Source organism: Rhineura floridana, chromosome 21 (assembly GCF_030035675.1).
Source record: "Rhineura floridana isolate rRhiFlo1 chromosome 21, rRhiFlo1.hap2, whole genome shotgun sequence".
NCBI classification, from domain to species: Eukaryota; Metazoa; Chordata; class Lepidosauria; order Squamata; family Rhineuridae; genus Rhineura; species Rhineura floridana.
Genome location: NC_084500.1, coordinates 988,009 through 1,005,176, shown reverse-complemented (window position 1 = coordinate 1,005,176; position 17,168 = coordinate 988,009). Strand labels below are relative to the sequence as shown.

At 50.9% G+C, this 17,168-nt stretch overlaps 1 protein-coding gene across 2 annotated transcripts in view; it reads left to right on the top strand.

Annotated features, from left to right (window-relative positions):
• Positions 1 to 2,206: 2,206 nt before the first annotated feature.
• LIMK1 (LIM domain kinase 1) overlaps positions 2,207 to 17,168 on the top strand; it is a 37,004-nt gene continuing 22,042 nt past the window's right edge. Inside the window, exons 1-2 of one of the 2 annotated variants that reach the window (XM_061604730.1) lie at positions 2,207 to 2,274; positions 4,297 to 4,393. In XM_061604730.1, the coding sequence (XP_061460714.1) occupies positions 2,217 to 2,274; positions 4,297 to 4,393 (155 nt within the window). In that variant the 5' untranslated portion in view covers positions 2,207 to 2,216. Of the gene's footprint in view, positions 2,275 to 4,296; positions 4,394 to 6,372; positions 6,608 to 17,168 lie in introns of those variants that run through there. The other variant, XM_061604729.1, reaches the window with a different exon arrangement.

Here is a 17,168-nt window from a genome sequence, read left to right as displayed (position 1 = left end):
ATTGGCATGAGGGCGGTGTTGGGTGCATCCTTAGACATCCATGCCCTAGCCATCTTGAACACTTACCTTGTGCATCATGGGGGGGGGAGTCAATGCAATCTGTATCCTAAATGAGACTCCCCCCCCCCCAGTTGGAAGATTCAGGACAGTGAAAAGAAAGTATTTCTTCATACACCATTCATTCATTCATCTACTTACTAAATTAACTATGGGATTTGCTGCCACAGGGTGAAGGAACGATGACCTTTAACTTGGACGGCTTCAAAAGCGACTTAGGCAAATTCATAGAGGACAATGCAGCTGCCAATGGCTACTAGCCATGATGGCTATATTCTCCCTGCTCTGTTGGAGGTAGCATGTCTCGGAACACCCAGGTGCTGGGAATTGCAAGGGGGAAAGTGCTCTTGCCCTCACATGCTGCTTGTAAGTTTCACATGGGCATTTCACCGGCCGCTGTGAGAACAAGATGTTGGACTCATTTCACTTATTTAGAAAAGTAAAATAAACACCAGGGCAGTGCAAGGCAACATAAAAACATTGCAAAGCAATACAAAACAATCATTAAAATGACTGGCTACTGACTAGATGAGCCCTTGGCCTGACCCAGCACGGCTTTTCTTATGTTCTTCTGAAACGCGGCCCCCTCCTCCACCATCCTGGAGACCACTTCTCTATTGGAACTGCAGAGGGGAATAGCCCCCTTCAAGGACCAAACCATGCCCTGGTGACATCAGCAGCCCTTACCCCAATCCCCATTGTCACCTCACACCAATTTGCATGGCAAGCAAGCCAAGTGTCTCCCCGTGAAGGAACAGGGCAAGGAAACCTTGGCTCAACAGGCCAAGACTGAATGTGGGCACAGAGGGGGGCAACCAGCCACAATAGCTACTGGACATTTAATTTGGGAACTGGTGCAGACTTGCTCTCAGCAGCTGTGTAGTAATGGAGGGGGCGTAATCCACTCACAGGCGGGAAAGACAACGGCAGACCAGGTTGCCTCTTCTCTGCCACAAACAGGGAGGTTTTCTTTTCTTTCCACAGATGCGTATCCCACCATACGGCCATGCATGGATTTGGAGGGACTATTCTCCAGGTTCAAACCTACCGGAAAGGCCTAAGCCTTGTTGACCCAGGGCCATCTTCCGGGTAAGTGGCATTACAGCATCCACACCAAACAGCTGACTTATGAAGCCTGAAGCACTTGCCAGGGGCCTTTCCGGGGGTCTGAAGACATCTCTGCTTTGCCCTCTGCAGGATGTTGTCCTCAGCTTCAAGGCTGCTGGAGAAGACGCCTGCCCAATGGCGTTGGGCCCTCTTCTGCGTTTTATCAGGTAGGGGCATCGGTCCGAAGCTGGGTGCAGAAGCTGACTCCCTAGTTTATGCAGCTCTTAAAAAATATCAACATGCAATTACCTTCCGTTTTTAATTCTGTACACTTTGAAAGTTGCTTTTAAGATATATTTAAGAGGTGTTTTTACGATGTTTTATTTTCATTTTAAAAACGTTTTTAAGGGGATTTTTTCTGATCTGTCGAAAGATTATCTTAGTTGTCCTTTGTTTGCCGCCCTCGGCTCCTTCTGGGAGAAAGGGTGGGATAGACGTTTGTTTAATTAACTAACTCATTTAAATAGTGTTTTAGTGAGTACTTTAACCCATTTGGGGGACATCCTGTTATTGTCAAGGTTGATTTAAAGGGCACAGCGTTTGCAACCCACCCTGCGGGCCGCCCAACCTTCGCCCTCGCGCCTTGCTGCCCTCATACTAGCCCCCGTCTCCCCGAGGCCGGCTCCCTCTCGAGTTGCCCGGGCGCTCTGCACGCCCTCAGGGGCCCCGTCGCCCTCTCTTCCTCTTTTCAAAGGGCGTCCGCTTCGCCTCGCAGGGAGCGCGGCGGGTGGTCCAGGGCCGGCCAGGACTCCGCTGCCCCCGGTCCGCTGCCGCCGCCGCCGCCGCCGCCGCCAAGCTGAAGGGGAGGGGCCTGGCCTTGCCTCGCCTCGCCTTGCTTTGCACGTTGCATTCGCTGGAGGGGGGGTCTCTCTCCCTCCCTCTCTCTTTGGGCCCGCCCCTCCCCGTCCTCCCCCTCCCCCTTTTCCCAGGGCTACCGCGCAGTCGGCCCGGGCGAGTCCGCAGCCGGCGCAGCCCGGGAGAAGCGAGAGAGGCGCCGGCGCTGCTGCTGCTGCTGCTGCTGCTGCCCGCGGGGGGCCAGGCGGGGCGGCTGCATGAGGCTGATGCTCCTTTGCTGTACCTGGAGGGACGAGCCCATGGGAGAGGACGAAGGTGGGCGTCCCCCTCCCGCGGCGCCCCTCGCCCGGCCTCTGGCCTGCCTCCTCCGGGGGCGCAGGAGATGTCCCGCCCGGCCCCCCTCGCCCCTTCGCCTGCCGGGTGACCTTGAGCCCCGCGGGGGGGGGATTCCCCTGCGGGGGCGGGGGCTGCTCCTTGGGAGAGGGGGCGATGCCCTTGGCACCTCGGGAGAGGCGGCCCTGGACGCCCCTCCCGCTCCTCCCCCCCTTGTCGCGTCACTCGCCCGCAAAACTAGGGCCCAGCAGCCTGGCTCTGATGGGATGCCTCTGAGAGCATGCAGAGCGCGTTGCCTCTCCCCCACCGGGAGCGGGTTCCAGCTCACCCGGGCCGACCCGGTGGGTGCTGTCCAGGGTGCTGTTCCCCTCCGCTCTCGGCCTCCTGCTGAAATCTCCCCACAGCGAGCAAGTGGCCCTTGGCTGCTCAGGAGGCAAGGCAGGGGGTCCCGAGAAGCCCCCCCAGGGGGGGCATTTTGAATCCTTCAGCATATTCTGCAGCTGCTTCCGGTGGCAATGGCGCTCCAGCAGTTCCCTCCTTTCCTGGGATTTGGAGTTTTCTGTTCCTCGGTTGCAACTCCCCCAGATAAGGCTGGGTTTAAAAGGCGAGCATGAATAAAATGCTACTCCGTAGCAGGATCAGGGATGCTGGGGGTTTTATCCCCCCACCCCAAACCCATTATTCTTCTGGTCCTCGCGACCCCAGTGCCACAACAGGGAGAGTGGGAAAGCCGTGGCCAGCAAAGGGTGGGCGTGCTATTGTGACTCAAGCGGACCACAAAAAGGCACTCTGTGCATGCTTACAGGCACACATGCTCTCTCTCCTCTCTGTGATTGTTTCAAGTGTCCCAGGGCCGAAGCCCGTCACTGGAACGCCTTCAAAGGTCTGGTGCAAGGTAAAACTTACTCCCCCACGCCACAGTTCTGATCCCTGCCCCACAGGATTCCTCCTTGTTTCCTTGCCATCCCCATTCCCCCTGCCACACACCCCCAAGGCAGGGGGTGAAACAAGGGGCAATCCTGCTGTTCTGTAAACAGGCGATCGAATGATTGCTGCCAGTTATGGGGAAAGAGGTCAAAGGGGCATGGTCAGCTGCTGGCCTCTGTGCCCTCGTGGCCAGCTAGGTGCATTATACCCTCAAGTAGGGAACCTTTCTCATTCCTGCCCCACAGAAGGAGAAGAATGTCCTTATCCCACAAGCACCACTGCCCTCATGCACCGGGGGGAGGGGGTCATCACTGAATAAAGAGGCTTCAGGCAAGAGGAAATTATTCTGATCCTTCTCAGAGGTACTCTTTTTCATTTGGTTTGAGTGCAACGTTTTGGTGAGGACTGCTTCAAAAGAATTTGTGTAACAGGGGCATTTAGGAGAGAAACGGAACACACAGCCTGTCTGGAGTCTTGTTTGCTAGGCAGTTCCACAGCCCCAGAGATGGCTGTTGTGGAATCCTGGGAGGGGGGGCTTCTATCCAATTTTCTGCAAAAAGGAGATCCTGCAGAGAGCTGCTCCTCCAGGTTTAAGAGTGGGGAAGAATTTTGATTCCGGTTGCATTGAAAGCCAAATGTATCAAATCCACAGTTTCTGAAACAGTGTGAGAAGAACCATCCTTTGAAATTTGCACCAATCCAAATTTGGCATTGCAGTTCGACAACCAAGCCACGTTTACAAAAATGCAGGCATTAGGGGAAAGTGTGCATAAAAATGAATATCTTAGTGAAAATAACATGCAGTGATGTCAGGGCAAATTGCTTGCAGAAATGCATCTGTACGTCATAACTGCATGCAAAATTGTGCTTTGATAGACTTTTTCACTAAAATGCTGGAGGACTTTCATGGGGAATTTCTTTTTAAAAAATATCGCAACTTGCTGCAGAAATGTGGAGAACTAAATTTAAGACTGGAAAAATGAGGAACGGAGAGGCCCAGATTGGAGAGACCCTTCCATCCCTAGAAGGCTATGCTGGTGACCCCCCCTCACCCCCCATCTCTTTTGTGCTCTGCAGGAAGCAACCTGCCGGTCTGCGCCAGTTGCAGCCACAACATCTACGATGGCCAGTATTTGCAAGCTCTGAACGCCGACTGGCATGCTGACTGCTTCAGGTAGGACCGTTCTGGGATGGCCAGCAGGGCTTGGATGGTGGACTTAACACATGGAGGGGAGCTGCTTTTGGACTCCGCCAGCCCCAGTCAGCATGGTTAATGGTTGGGGATGATGGGAGTTGTAGTTCTTCAACATCTGGACAGCCACAGTGGCGGCTAGTGGCTCCATGTCAGTGGGGCAGTGGAATCCACTCCAGGTTTTAGTCCAAACTTTCAAGGATTGTCTCCTCTTTGAAATCCTGGAGAGCTGCTGCTGGTCAGTGTCGACAATACTGAGCTCAATGGCCTAATGGTCTGGCTTGGCATAAAGCTCTTCTTTTCCATGGGAAAGGCGGCGCGCCTGCTTTGCACGCCAAAGGTCCCAGGTTCAATCTCCAGGTAGGGGTCCTGCCCTGAAACCCTGGCAAGCAGCTGCCTGTTGGTGTAGGCAGTGCTGGGCTAGATGGGCCAAGGGTCTGACTTGGGATAAGAAAGCTTCCTACGTCCCCAGGGGTCACATGCAACTGTTTTTATGCTTAACCCCTTTAGAAGGCAGGTGGTTCAACATCCCTTGGTTGGGATGAACAACAGCCTCCAGTGGACTCCTGCAAGCGAGGCTCACGGCATGATCCTGGGCCTGGCTGGAAGAGGCACGGGGTTCCTTCCCCCTCCCGCTAGTGTGAACGAGGGGCACGTTCCGTCCCACCCTCTCCCACCATGGGCTCCCACGTGTGTGGCGGTGAGCGCCACCTTGCTCTGCTGATCATCTGTTTTCCCTGACAGCTTGGCTGCTGCGCCTCTCTTGGCTTCGCGGCTCCCCCCTCTTCCCCTTCCTGCGTGGCTGGGTCTGGGCAGCCATTAATAGTGTACGCAGCAGCTGGCAGGCGCATGCACTTGGCCCTCCTGCAGCCCCTGAGCTCAAATGCCTCTTGGGCCCTCTTGCAAGAGACTCTTTTCTCACGTCCAGCACAGAACCAACTCCCAATGCTCTGATCCTGGCTGTTTTTCCAGCTTTTAATTTTTATTTTTTTAAAAAAAAGTCTGGTTCTCCCATCAAGCAAGAAATAAGCCACCCTAAGTAGGTTGGGAAGAGTCTGACTTGAGGATGGTGCGCCTTCAGTGCTGTTGGAAAGATCAGGCACTGTTGCTTTTCTTAGCTTCTTATTTTCCTGATCTGAAATTCAGCTCTCCTCATTTCAGCAGCAATTTGTGATTATTATTATTTTTTTAAATCCTCAGGAAAATCTCCGGCATTTTAGAGTGATTTTCTCCTTTTGCGGGCCCTTTTCGCAGGCAATTTCTCATCGTATAATGTATTTTGTATGTCATTTTCACTCATTCATCATCACTCATATATTCATTCTTATGCACACTTTCCCCGTAATATATGCATTTTTATAAACATTTTATAAACATTTTATAAACATTTTATAAACATCGCAAAATTTGAATAAATGCAAATTTCAAAGGATGGCTGCATTTCAGTTCTTGTACTGCCTCGGAGGTTTGGTAGATTCAGCTTCAAATGCAAACTGAATTGAGTTTCTCCCCAAGCCCTAGTTGTGATCTATCTGAGCGGGCAGCTCTCATGTCCTGGGGAGATCCCGAAATGCCACGGCTACCCCACTGGCCAGGAGGCAGCCAAAGCCCAGAGGGGCCAAGACTGCTTGCATCCTCTGAGGTGGGCGACGCTCACGTTGGCTCTGTGGGAACTGGATGCTGGACTAGATGGGCCATTGGCCTGATCCGGCCCTTCTGTTCAATGACGCCTGCGTGCCGCTAACTAGAGGCGACTCACTGAGCGAGACGGGGCTCTGGCTGTTGCAGGACCAGAGACAAAGAGAGCTACGTTACTCCTAGGGGAGTCAACTGAGAGAGGCCCAGTGCTGTGTGGAGGCGGTGGCCACAGAGGAAGTGCTCTCCAGTTGTGATTACAGAAGAGCTTCCTGCAGGGGGCTGGGCTGAGTTGGCCAGTTCTGCCTGAGTCAGAGAGCAGAGCGGAGCACGCCGAGGCGGCAGCAGGCTGTTGTTCTCTGGGCTTAGAGCAGAGCTGGAAGACTCGGAGGCTTCTCTCGGGGCCTGGGCTCAGCCCACAGCCGTCCTCGGGAGGAAGGGAAGGGTGTGCATCCGGCCACAGTTTAGGCGCCACCAGTGGGCAGGTGGCAAAGAGGAGATCCCAAGCACCATGCTAGCTGCGGTGCTCAAGGGCCACCGCTTCCTGACGGCAGGAGCCAAGTAAGTCTCCACCAGTATTTGTTACATGTGGGGGGCAAATGGATTCAACCTCTGAGTTGGCAGAAGTGAACCGCTGCTTTTCTGGGTCAGATGGAAGGTCGAATTGGCACAGTGCTCTGCCTCCGACTGTGGTCAGCCAGCCACTTCTGGAAAGCTCCCCAGCAGAGCTTCTGTTATTCTTTGTCCTTTGCAGCTGGCATTCAGGGATATACTGCCTCTGAATATGGAGGGTTGATTTAGCTGTCATAGCAAGTAGCCACTGACCAACGTTTCCGTGGTTTTGTCTAATTGCCTTTTGCGATGAGACTGGAAGAACCAGGTACTTGGTTTCTCTACCACTTTTCTATCCAGAAGGATCCCTGAAGTGGCTCATGTAAAGTAAAAGGCAATAGTTGTTGTTGTGTGCCTTCAAGTCAATTATGACTTATGGCAACCCTATGAGTCAGTGACCTCCAACAGCATCTGTCATGGACCACCCTGTTCAGATCTTGTAAGTTCAGGTCTGTGGCTTTCTTTATGGAATCAATCCATCTCTTATTTGGCCTTCCTCTTTTTCTACTCCCTTCTGATTTTCCCAGCACTATTGTCTTTTCTAGTGAATCATGTTTTCTCATTATGTGTCCAAAGTATGATAACCTCAGTTCCATCATTTTAGCTTCTAGTGACAGTTCTGGTTTAATTTGTTCTGACACCCAATTATTTGTCTTTTCGCAGTCCATGGTATGCACAAAGCTCTCCTCCAACACCATATTTTAAAAGAGTTGATTTTTCCCTTATCCTCTTTTTCACTGTCCAACTTTCATATCCTTACATAGAGATCGGGAATACCATGGTCTGAATGATCCTGACTTTAGTGTTCAGTGATACATCTTTGCATTTGAGGACCTTTTCTAGTTCTCTCACAGCTGCCCTCCCCAGTCCTCGCCTTCTTCTGATTTCTTGACTATTGTCTCCATTTTGGTTAATGACTGTGCCGAGGTATTGATAATCCTTGACAAGTTTAATGTCCTCATTGTCAACTTTAAAGTTACATAAATCTTCTGTTGTCATTACTTTAGTCTTTTTGATGTTCAGTTGTAGTCCTGCTTTTGCGCTTTTATGCTTTTTATCAAATCATTGCGGCAGGTAGCGAGATCAAGAGGTCCAGCAGGTTTCTGTCTTGTTTCAAAAACCTGCAGGACCTGGTTGACCTGAGATGAAAGGGAGACAATATAAATATGTATTGCACTCTGAGAAGCAGAATCATGTTCAGCTATCTTCAAACTGAGAACAGGGAGCCGATGGTCCCCGTTGTTCCATAGACGCTCCTCGGTGCTGGCAAATCGGGGGACTTTTCCAGCTGATGATTATAATTCCAGCTCAGCGGCTGGAGGGCGGCAAAGGGTTACCAGCATGGCCAAGGGAAGGTTGTCCTTCATAGGCCTTGGCCATGAAAAGACAAGCTGGGTTTCTTGGGTCAATAATTGTGCCTTGTATTATTAGGCCTGCCAGTGCTGCGCAGGGCTCTTTGCCAAATAGCATTAGTCAAAAAGAGAGGCCTCTGTCCCCAGGAGCTTACAAGTTAAATTGTGCCCATGAGGGAAACAGCACAATAGGGGTGAGCAGATGAGAGGAAGGGGGGAGCAATTGTGAGCAGTTACAGTTCCACATATTTCAGGTTCCAGTTCGGTTGAGGACACCAGTGAAGAGGTTCAGCTCCAGGCTTCACAGGAAAAGTGGTTTTGCTTCTTCGTTTTGGAGAAAGGAACTGAAAGGCCCTTGCTAGGAACAAGCGTGTGTGACATTCTGAGTGCCTGTGATCCACTGGATTCCTGTGACACTCCCAGAGCGCACGGCCAGCTTGTGGAACTCATTGCCAGGATGTAGCGATGGTGACCTCTGGCATAAGTGACCTTTTAGGAAGATAACAGGGTGTTTTATTTCACATTGGAATGCAGGATTGGTCCCGCATCAAACCATTGGTCCTTCTGAGTGTTGTCAACACTGGCTGGCAGCAGCTCCGCATGATTTCAGACAGGGAGTCTCTCCCACTCCTACCTGGAGATGCCTCCGGGGATTGAACCGAGGACCTTCTTGGTTTAGCACTCAGCTACGGGTCTTCGAAAACATTACCAAGATTCCAGTCCTCATGGTTCTGAATACTGAGTCTGGCCGTTGGGTCCATCTAGCCCAGTGCTGTCTACACTGACTGGCAGCAGTGGCTCACCAGTGTTGCAGGCAGGGGACATTGCCAGACCTACCTGGAGATGCCACTGGAGATTGAACTGAGGACATTTTACCCTCGCCAAAAAAACACAGTAGATATATATCTGTATTTATGTATCTTAGCAAACTGCACAGCCTTCTGTGTGGCGCCTTCTGGCTACCAGGCCCTGGGAACTGGACAGGAGAGGGAGATTGCCCCAGTGCCCCCCTAGCTCATGGGCCGTAGGGTTGCTGCTTTGTCACTATCAGCAGACAGATTGCTGGGCTACTAGCCATGATGGCTGTGTGCCGCCTCCACGGTCGGAAGCAGCATGCTTCCAAATACCAGTTGCTGGAAACCTGGAAGGCAGTCCTAACCCTTATATAGCCAGCATATATAATAGAATCATAGAATAGTAGAGTTGGAAGGGGCCTATAAGGCCATCTAGTCCAACCCCCTGATCAATGCAGGAATCTAAATCAAAGCATTCCTGACAGATGCCTCTCCAGCTGCCTCTTGAATGCCTCCAGTGTCGGAGAGCCCACTACCTCTCTAGGTCATGGGTTCCATTGTCGTATGGCTGTAAGAGTTAGGAAGTTTTTCCTGATGTTCAGTCAAAATCTGGCTTCCTGCAACTTGAGCCCATTATTCTGTGTCCTGCACTCTGGGACGATTGAGAAGAGATCCTGGCCCTCCACTATGTGACAACCTTTCATGTACTTGAAGAGTGCTATCATATCTCCTTCAGTCTTCTCTTCTTCATTATATATATACTCACTGCACTGTGCAGGTGAGGGCCTCCTGTAGATACCATCTTATCAGGAGGTCCATTTCACACAGCATAGGAACTGGGACTTTAGTGTGGTGGCACCGACCCTTTGGAACTCCCTCCGCTTAAATATTAGGCAGGTGCCATCTCCGTTATCTTTCTGGTGCCTACTGAAGACCTTCCTCTTTCAACAAGCCTTTTTAAGTAAGAGACCTTATCCCAGTCTGCGCCTGTGTTTTTAAGATGGTTTTAAAGCTTTTTTAAAAATATGTTTTTAAAGATGTTTTGTTGTAATACGTTTTCAAAGATGTTTTAAAGTCTGTTTGTAATGATGTTTTAGAGAGTTTTTGTTTGCTGCCCTGGGCTCCTCCTGGGAGGACGGGTGGGATATACATTACATTAAATTAAAATAAGAAAATAATAAAATATGTTTTTAACCCCTTTTTAAATGTTTTTAAAGCTTTCTTAAAAAAAAGTTTTTAAAGGTTTTTTTTAATGTATTGTAAGGTCTATTTTGATGTGTTTTTAGCACTTTTGTTTGCCGCCTTGGGCTCCTGCTGGGAGGAAGGGCGGGATATAAATCAAATAATAAATAAAAATAAACAATGAAATAGCCAGCAGGAGGAGCGAGTGTCCTTGCCCCCAGGCCCTGCTTGTGGGCTTCCCACTGGGGCATTGGGCTGCCCACGGTGAGGATGGTGGACTAGATCATCCGCCTTTGGCCTCATCCAGCCACGGGGCTCTTCTTGTCCCCGACAGGCAGCTCCGAAGTGTCTCCACAGGGTGGTCGTCATTGTGGCTGCTCTGCTGAGCATGCAGTCATTATTGTTTTATTTGCTGCCCTCTGATGAGCGCTCCCATCTGCAAGCTGGTGTGGCCGGGAGGGGAAGAAGAAGAGAGCGAGCCACCCACAGCAGCAAGGAAGTCTGAGTGTAGTTTGCATGAGCCTAGCGATATCTGGAAGTGAAAGTGATCTCCAACTGCAACTGGATGCAGGATAACAAGCTGCCCCAAACCAGCAGCTTCTTGTAGGCTTCCCAGAGGCATCTGGCTGGGATTGTTACATGGATTTTGCTTGGAGCTAACAAGGCTGCCCTTGTGCACCATCATGGCTTGGAATGGAGCCTCCATGTTCAGAGGGAGTATATCCCTGAATACCTCCCTTTGGGGGAAGGGCCAAAGTTCGGTGGCCGACCATTTCCCTTGCATGAAGAAGGCCCAGGTTCAGTCCCCAGCATCTCCAGGAAGGTTCCCTTGCCTGAAACCTGGAGACCCGCTGTCAGTCAGTGTGGACAATATTGAGCTAGATGGACCAAGGGTCTGATTTGTTGGGAATCAGCAAGCGTGCATGCTTTAGTACAAATGTAGGGAGATGCCCCCTCTAGCCAGATTTGGTGACAGCTCTGTTTTGTTTACTGTGATGTCACTTCCTGTTCTCTTCCGGTCCCTTCCTCCCCTTTGTTTGTGAGTTAGCAGAGTGATAGAACCACACTTGGTTTTTTATCTCACAGGAGTGAGGCAGGATAAGGCAGCTTCCCATGTCCTTCGCACCACTTGCTCGAGACTGGCCCCGGGAGAGGGACCCTGTTTTACGTGACCTGTTCAGGGGCTTCCCAGGAGCATCATGCTGACCGCTGTGGGGAACAGAATGTTGGATTACACGGCCCTTGGGTGGGAGGCAGCAGTTCACATCCAGTGGTCTCGAGGTGCCTGTCCCCACAGTTGGAAGCATGGGTGATGCTCCTTCGGTCCCTGTCGAGCGGCCATAAGAACATAAGAGGAGCCCTGCAGGATCATTCCATTCTCTCAGTGGCCAACTGACAACCATGGGAAGCCCGCAAGCAGGGTGTTTGTGCAACAGCAGCGCTCTCCCCACTTGTGACCCCCAACTGCTGTTCAGAGGCATACTACTTCCAACAGCGGAGGGAGAACATAGCCGTCATGGCTAGGAGCCATTGATAGCCATACTGATCCTCCATGGATTTGTCTAACCCTCTTTTAAACCCATCCAAGTTGGTGGCTATTGCTAGATCTTGCGGCAGCAAATTCCGTAGTTTCACTCTGTGCTGCTGTGTCAATAATTGCTTTCTTTTGCCTGCCCCCTAAATCCTCCTATGTTCAGCTTCACTGGATGGCCCCAGGTTCTACTATTGCAAACAATATACTTCCGAGTACCTGCAGATGAACAACAGGAACCAGCCATTGACGTTGTGCCTTACTTGGGATCTTCCCAGATCTGGCTGTCCCTTGTTGGAAACAGTGTGCTGGGGCTTAATGATCTGATGCAGCAGCAAGGCAGGTCTGGCCTTCTTTGCCTTGCTGGCCCTACAATGTGCCCTCTGTGCTCCTGTGTGTTAGTTAGGAGTGATGAATTTGCTGTGTGGTTCTGTCAGCCTCAGAGGAAACTGCAACAGACAAGCCAACAGTCTGACTCATTAGATGGGCTCCTTCTGAGAGGAAGGGTGGGATATAAATTTAATAAATTAAGAAATAAATAGATATCTAATCTCGCTGTCTATCTAGATCAGGAATGGGGACATTGCTGGGTTTCCAACTGCCATCATTGGACTGGTGGGGACTGATGGGAGCTTGAGGCAAACATCATCTGGAGTGAGAATGGTTGAGAAATTCGATTCAGTTCTTATTTCGAGCCAAATATATCAAATTCACATTGTCCAAAACAATGTGAGAACTGAAACACAGCCACCCTTCCAAATTCACACTTACTGGAATTATTGCAATGTAGTTCACCAACCAAACCATGTTTTCAAAAATGCACGAGTCAGGTGCATAAAAATGAAGATATGGGCCAAAATAACACACAAACATGCATGGTGTGATGAGAGTTGGCTTGCATACATGTGTACGGGAATCAAAACTGCCTCCAAAAATGTGTCTTTTAGGAGAAATTCGCACTAGAATGCGGAGGAGTTTTCATGAGGAGTTTTTTGTTTTTTTTAATCACAAATTGTGGCATAAATGTGGAGGATTGAATTTAAGACTGGAAAAAGGAGAAACGGGGAGAACCATAATGGACAGATCTTTCCATCCCTAATCCTGAAGGGCACAGATGTTCCACATCCGTTGTCTGGATGCGTTTTGGGGGCTCGCCCTGCAGAGCGCTGGAGCCGCTACTGCTGCCTTTTGAGCCTAACCAATTCCGGGGGGGGGGGGGGGGAGAGGAACCGGCTCAGAATAGTTAAAACGGCATCGTCAGATAGCCAGGCAAGGAGCCGGCTCCCGTCATTGGCTGGCCTCCCTCCCACTACAGCTTGAGCTGGGGAGTTCTGCAAGGGTGATAATGGGGTGCCCCCCCAGGTGACGTCAGCCTACTTGGCATTCCCCTCCTGACTTTGGCAAAATGGGGGGGGAGAGGAGGGGTCTGAGTGACAGAGGCCAGCCTGATGCAACAAAGTCTCTGTTTCAAAGCTCTTGCGGGTGAGAGAGACGTAGAACAGCTCAGCACAAGAGCCTCCCGTTTTGTAGCGGGGATATTGGGGGGGCAGGAGAGCCTGGGAAAGGCCTCTCTGCCTGGGGCCAGATTCCCAGAAGCCTGGGCAAGGGGGTGGCTGGCTGGCTGGCTGAGTTGCCACTGCCCGGCTCTGGGTATCCAAATGCTGCAACCCACGTAGCTGATTCTTCGCACGGTCACCCAGTGGTGATGAGGCTGGCCGGGCTGGCCTAGTCACCATGCAAGGAAGTTGTACAAATCCTACACACGCCTGCCATGCATGGCACCGCCCATTTGCAAGTGCTGGCTTGTGTGTGTCTACAACCTCCAACAGCCAACGCAGAGGCTTGTAGCCAAGGCTGCCCCTCAAGGTAGCTTCTGCCTCTTGGGGCAGCTGCAGGCTACCTGTGCAAGAAGCAAGGGGCGGAGCGAGGGAGAGGGAGCTTTGGGGAAAGGCTGGCTGGGCAGCCTGGAGGAGAGGACTGCAAATCCATCACAGCAACAAGAGACCAGAGGCCGGCTGAGTCACCCTGAATGCCTTTATGCAGCTGCTGCTGCCGGCTCCCCTCTTCCAGGGTTTCTCTTTGGTTGGCCAGCTGGCAGGCATGGGAGGCATGCTTCAGACAATGGGAGTCGTGGCTGGCTTAGGTGGCGCTGCTGCAAGCAAAGCCCCCCTCAAAACCTGGACATGCAAATCAACTGCACTGTAGGGAGGTGGCAGATCAGAAAACCAAGGCAGGTGTTTCTCCAGATGGGGCCAGTCTGGAATCTCCTCCCTTCTCTGCAGGATTCTGGAAAGTTTCATTTTAAATCTCTGCATGCTTGCAAATGATGGATCTAGGCACTCCCAAAGTTTGGGATGCGGCCTTTTTTGTTTTCAGGAACATCTCGTTTGTCAGTGCAGGGCGTTAAGCGTAACCAAAGAACATTTTTCCGAGTGTCACACTCTGCCTTTTGCCAACCTGGTGCCCTCCAGCTGTTTTGGACTGCGACTGCCCTCAGCCCCAGCTAGCACAGCTGTGTGATGCTCGGGCTGATGGATGTTGTGGTCCACCAGGCTGGAGGAAGGCTGGTTTAACTAGATGGCTGCCTATGGCTCAGCACCTTGGACAGCTCCTTGAAAGTTTGGACTAAAACCTGGAGTCGGTTCCCCCGATCCACTGACATGGAGCCACCAGCTTCCACTGCCTTTGGTCCATTGAGGTCAGTATTGTCTCCACTGACTGGCAGCAGCTTTGCAGAGTTTCCCAATCCTACATGGAGATGCAGGGGACTGATCCTGGGACCTTCTGCATACCAAGAAGATGCTGTGCCCACGGGAGCTACAACCTTTCGCCTTAAAAAGTGAAGCAAGTTTCCAGTCCTCATGGACAGGAAGCTGCCTGATACGGAATCAGACCGTTGGCCCACCTGCCTCAGTACTGTCTATGCTGAGTGGCATCAGCTCTCCAGGATTTAAGACAGGGGACATTCTCGGGCTGAAAAACTTTAGTGAACCTTCGTTCTGTTGCATCACTTGAACCTACCTAGTCATAAGTAAGCACACCAGTGAGTTCAATGCAGCCTATGATTGTGGTGGTGGTGGTTGTTCATTATTCATTTGTTTTTATTTAACAAAATTTATATACCACTTGACTGTGAGAAACTTCTAATGGGATCACAAAAAACAATGATAATGCCCTTATGGCATTAATATCCCACCTTTTCTCCAAAAGGGTCAAGCTGGTGTACATGGTTCTCCACCTCCCCATTTTATCCTCAGAACAACCTTGCATGGCTGAGACTGACTGGCCCAAGGTCACCTAGTGAGCTTCATGGCTGAGCGGGGATTTGAACCCGGGTCTCTTGGGTCCTAGTCCAACACTCTAAGCACTACACCACCACATCGGCTCTGGAGCTTAGTCCTAAGGATCTCTGCTTAGGATCCCAGACATGCAGACCCTAATAAACTGGGTATTTATGCTGCTGTCTGTTTTTATGTCTGCCTGTGTGAGCGATAACACACATAATATGATCTTGGGATCACAGTGGATAGCTAGATGAAGATGTCGACCGAGAATGCAGCCGCTGTGAAAAAGGTGAATTCCACTTCTAGGAATTCATTAGCGAAAGCAATGAAAGTAAAACTGCCAAGATCATAACGCCATTATACAAATCTATGGTGAGACCACACTTATTTATTTATTTATTTATTTCATTCCATTTCTATACCGCCCTTAGCCAATGGCTCTCTGGGCGGTTCACAGCAAGGAATAAAATACAATACAGTAAAATAAAAATCAGATAAAATCACTAAAAACATACAACATTGAGCATTTAACAACTTAATATAGAATAACTTAACAATAAACAGTAAACATTAAAACATTAAAATGCCTGGGAGAATAAAAAGGTTTTCACCTGGCACCGAAAAGATAGAAGAGTAGGCGCCAGGCGCACCTCATCGGAAAGACTGTTCCATAATTTGGGGGCCACCACTGAAAAGGCCCTGGATCTAGTAACGGCCCTCCGAGCTTCCCTATGGGACGGAACTCAGAGGAGGGCCTTAGATGTTGAACGTAGTGAGCGGGTAGGTTCATAGTGGGAGAGGCGTTCCGCAAGGTATTTTGGTCCCGCACCGTGTAAGGCTTTATAAGTCAAAACTAGCACTTTGAATCTAGCCCGGAAACAGATAGGTAGCCATTGCAAACGCGCCAGAACAGGTGCTATGTGTGCGGACCGTCTGGTCCTCGTCAGCAGTCTGGCTGCTGCGTTTTGCACTAGCTGTAGTTTCCGAATTGTCTTCAAAGGCAGCCCCATGTAGAGAGCATTGCAGTAGTCCAATCTCGAGGTTACCAGAGCATGGACGACTGAGGCGAGGAACACTGTGCACTGTTCTGGTTGCCTCACCGCAAAAAGGATATTGTGGAGTTGGAAAAGGTTCAGAAAAGGACAAGAATGATGATCCCAGGAATGAAGAAAGCCCTTTCTGAGGCTCTTTAGTTTAGAGGAGACACGTTAGAGGTGTATCAAGTGATGCGTGGGCTGGAGAGTGCACAGAGAGAAGGGTTTTTTCCCTTTGTCATAATATTAGAAGTCGTGGACATCCAGCGAAGCTGAATGTTGGGAAGACTCAGGCAGGCAGAAGGGAGGAAGGGCTCCTTCACACAGCATTTAGCTCAACTGTGGAATTTGTTCCCATGAGATGTACCGACAGCCACCAACTTGGATGGCTTTAAAAGAGAAGTAGACAAATTCATGGAGGGTAATAAAGGCTATCCTGTGGGCGAGTGGGCTACTAGCCAGAATGGCTATGTTTGACCTCCACTGTCAGAGCCTCTGAATATCAGCTGCTGGGGAATCCCAAGGGGGAGCGTTGCTCCTGTGCGCAGGTGGGCTTCCCGTTGGGGCCTCTGGTCGGGCGCTGGGAGGACAGAGGGCTGGACTAGATGGCCCCCTTTGGCCTGACCAAGGAGCACTCTTCTTATTTTCTTATAGCATCCTCCACATTTACAATTAGAGGAGCGGAATTGACCATAACAAAGACCAAAGCAGTGCAGCCCCCAGAGTCCGACCAGCCCCAGGGGTGCCAAGCGGCCTCACCTCCCACATTGACCACACTCTGGGCATCGTGTGCGTTGGCTTTCTGTTTCAAAGTAACTCCATTCCCACCCTGCTGGTGCCCCCCGGCCTTTCTATTCAGAGCAAGGCAGATGCGAAGGCCCCAGGGGTGCCTGCATGGCTGCCATGATCCGCCAGAAGCAGCGGACCCAGGGGCAGGGCGGGGATTCTGGTGTGTCATTTGACACCCAAATGTAAGCAGAGTGCTCAAGGACAAAGGGAATGCTGCAGAGGGCAGCAAATTCAGCATTCACAGGTGGACGCAAGAGACATTTGAGCCCAGCTTCTCTGTTTCAGGAGCCGCGTCTCCAAATCGAGGGTAAATCGGAGAGCCCAGGAAAAAAGACATGGGTAGGAAGCGCTGGGGACAGTCAGGATGGGTGATCAGGGGACAGGGGACAGATGGGGAGGGTGTTTCCACCTGCCCTGGAGATTCTGGTCTTGCAGAGAGGCCAGCTGGGGGCAGGGGCTTCATCCTCTGTGCCAAACAATAATTGCCTGGATGTGTAGATTAATCAACCAAAGTTTTGATGGATTCATTGGTGTGGGGGAGGCC